We start from the raw sequence: 1,153 nt of genomic DNA on the forward strand, positions 1-1,153 counted from the left end.
CATCTTTGAAAATCTGTCAACCACAACAAGAATGGAATCCATCGCCCGCTGTGTACGAGGTAAGCCCAAGACAAAATCCATGCGGACATCAAACTAAGGAACTTCAAGTACAGGTAATGGCGTGTACAATCCAGCATTAGTAAGAGCTCCTTTAGACCGCTGACATACATAACACCGCTCTACATAATGTGCCACATCACTGCTCAACTTGGGCCACTAATAATCAGAAGAGACCAATGCCAATGTCTTGTCTCGCCCAAAAATTCCTTCGTTATGAAGTTCACTAATAATCTGCTGCCTTAGTGAAAAATCCGGAATGCATAACTGCAATCCATGAAACAGGTAACCATTATGTAAAATAAAATTATGTCGGTGATTATTAGTTACCTCCCGAGTTATCTTCCCAAATGAAGGTTTTGCAGCACACATATCCGAAAATGCCTCAAATCCGAAAGTCTTGGTGCTCATGGTGGTGAGGAGTAAATGTTCGATGGCTCAATACATCTGCTACTCGATTCAAACTCCCTGCTTGATGCCTTAGTGTGAAAGTAAACTCCTGCAAGTAGCCACCCACTTTGCATGTCGCCTACTCAGCTTATGCTGACCATTGATGTACTTCAAGGCCTCATGATCAGTATGCTTCAGAGTCTGAACTATGGCATAGAACTCCAGGTCATAAGTGGAATAATTTTTCTTCGATCCCAATAGCTTCTCACTAAAAATGGCTATTCGACGCCCATTTGATTTAGAACACTACCAATACCAATTCCAGACGCATCATAGTTTACCTCGAACACCTTCTCAAAGTTCGAAAGTGCCAAGACTGGGGCCTCCGTCATCTTTTGCTTAACCAACTGAAAGCTAGCCTCTGCCTCCTCGGTCCACTGAAAATCACATCCTTTAAGGCACTCTGTGATAGGAGCAATCAAGGTACTAAAGTTTCTGATGAACCGAGGATAGAAGGATGCCAATCCATGGAAACTCCTGACATTGTGCAAAGTTTTTAGCTTGGACCAATTCAAGACTGCCTCAATTTTAGATTGATCTGCATGAACAGCATCAGTAGACATAACAAAACCCAAAAAAGTTACAGAAGTTGTGAAGAAAGAACACTTATTCTGATTGATGAATAAGCGCTCCGTCCTCATTACAT

The 1,153-nt window shown here is 42.1% G+C and overlaps 1 protein-coding gene across 1 annotated transcript; it reads right to left on the reverse strand.

Annotated features, from left to right (window-relative positions):
* Window positions 1–537: 537 nt before the first annotated feature.
* On the reverse strand, window positions 538–1,070 carry LOC111386661 (uncharacterized mitochondrial protein AtMg00860-like). The gene is made up of 2 exons (XM_023011121.1): window positions 798–1,070; window positions 538–753 (listed from the first exon to the last, which is right to left on the reverse strand). Exons 1-2 carry the CDS (start codon window positions 1,068–1,070, stop codon window positions 538–540), a joined length of 489 nt encoding a protein of 162 aa, XP_022866889.1.
* Window positions 1,071–1,153: the final 83 nt, after the last annotated feature.

The sequence above is a fragment of the Olea europaea genome, unplaced genomic scaffold (genome assembly GCF_002742605.1).
Source record: "Olea europaea var. sylvestris unplaced genomic scaffold, O_europaea_v1 scaffold36417, whole genome shotgun sequence".
Lineage (NCBI taxonomy): Eukaryota > Viridiplantae > Streptophyta > Magnoliopsida > Lamiales > Oleaceae > Olea > Olea europaea.

Bases quoted from the DNA above. Each gene is read 5' to 3' on its own strand.
- LOC111386661 (XM_023011121.1), bottom strand. From the start codon at position 1,070: ATGTCTACTGATGCTGTTCATGCAGATCAATCTAAAATTGAGGCAGTC. The intron at 754-797 runs GTGTTCGAGGTA...TGGTATTGGTAG, and splicing joins CACTTTCGAACTTTGAGAAG to TGTTCTAAATCAAATGGGCG.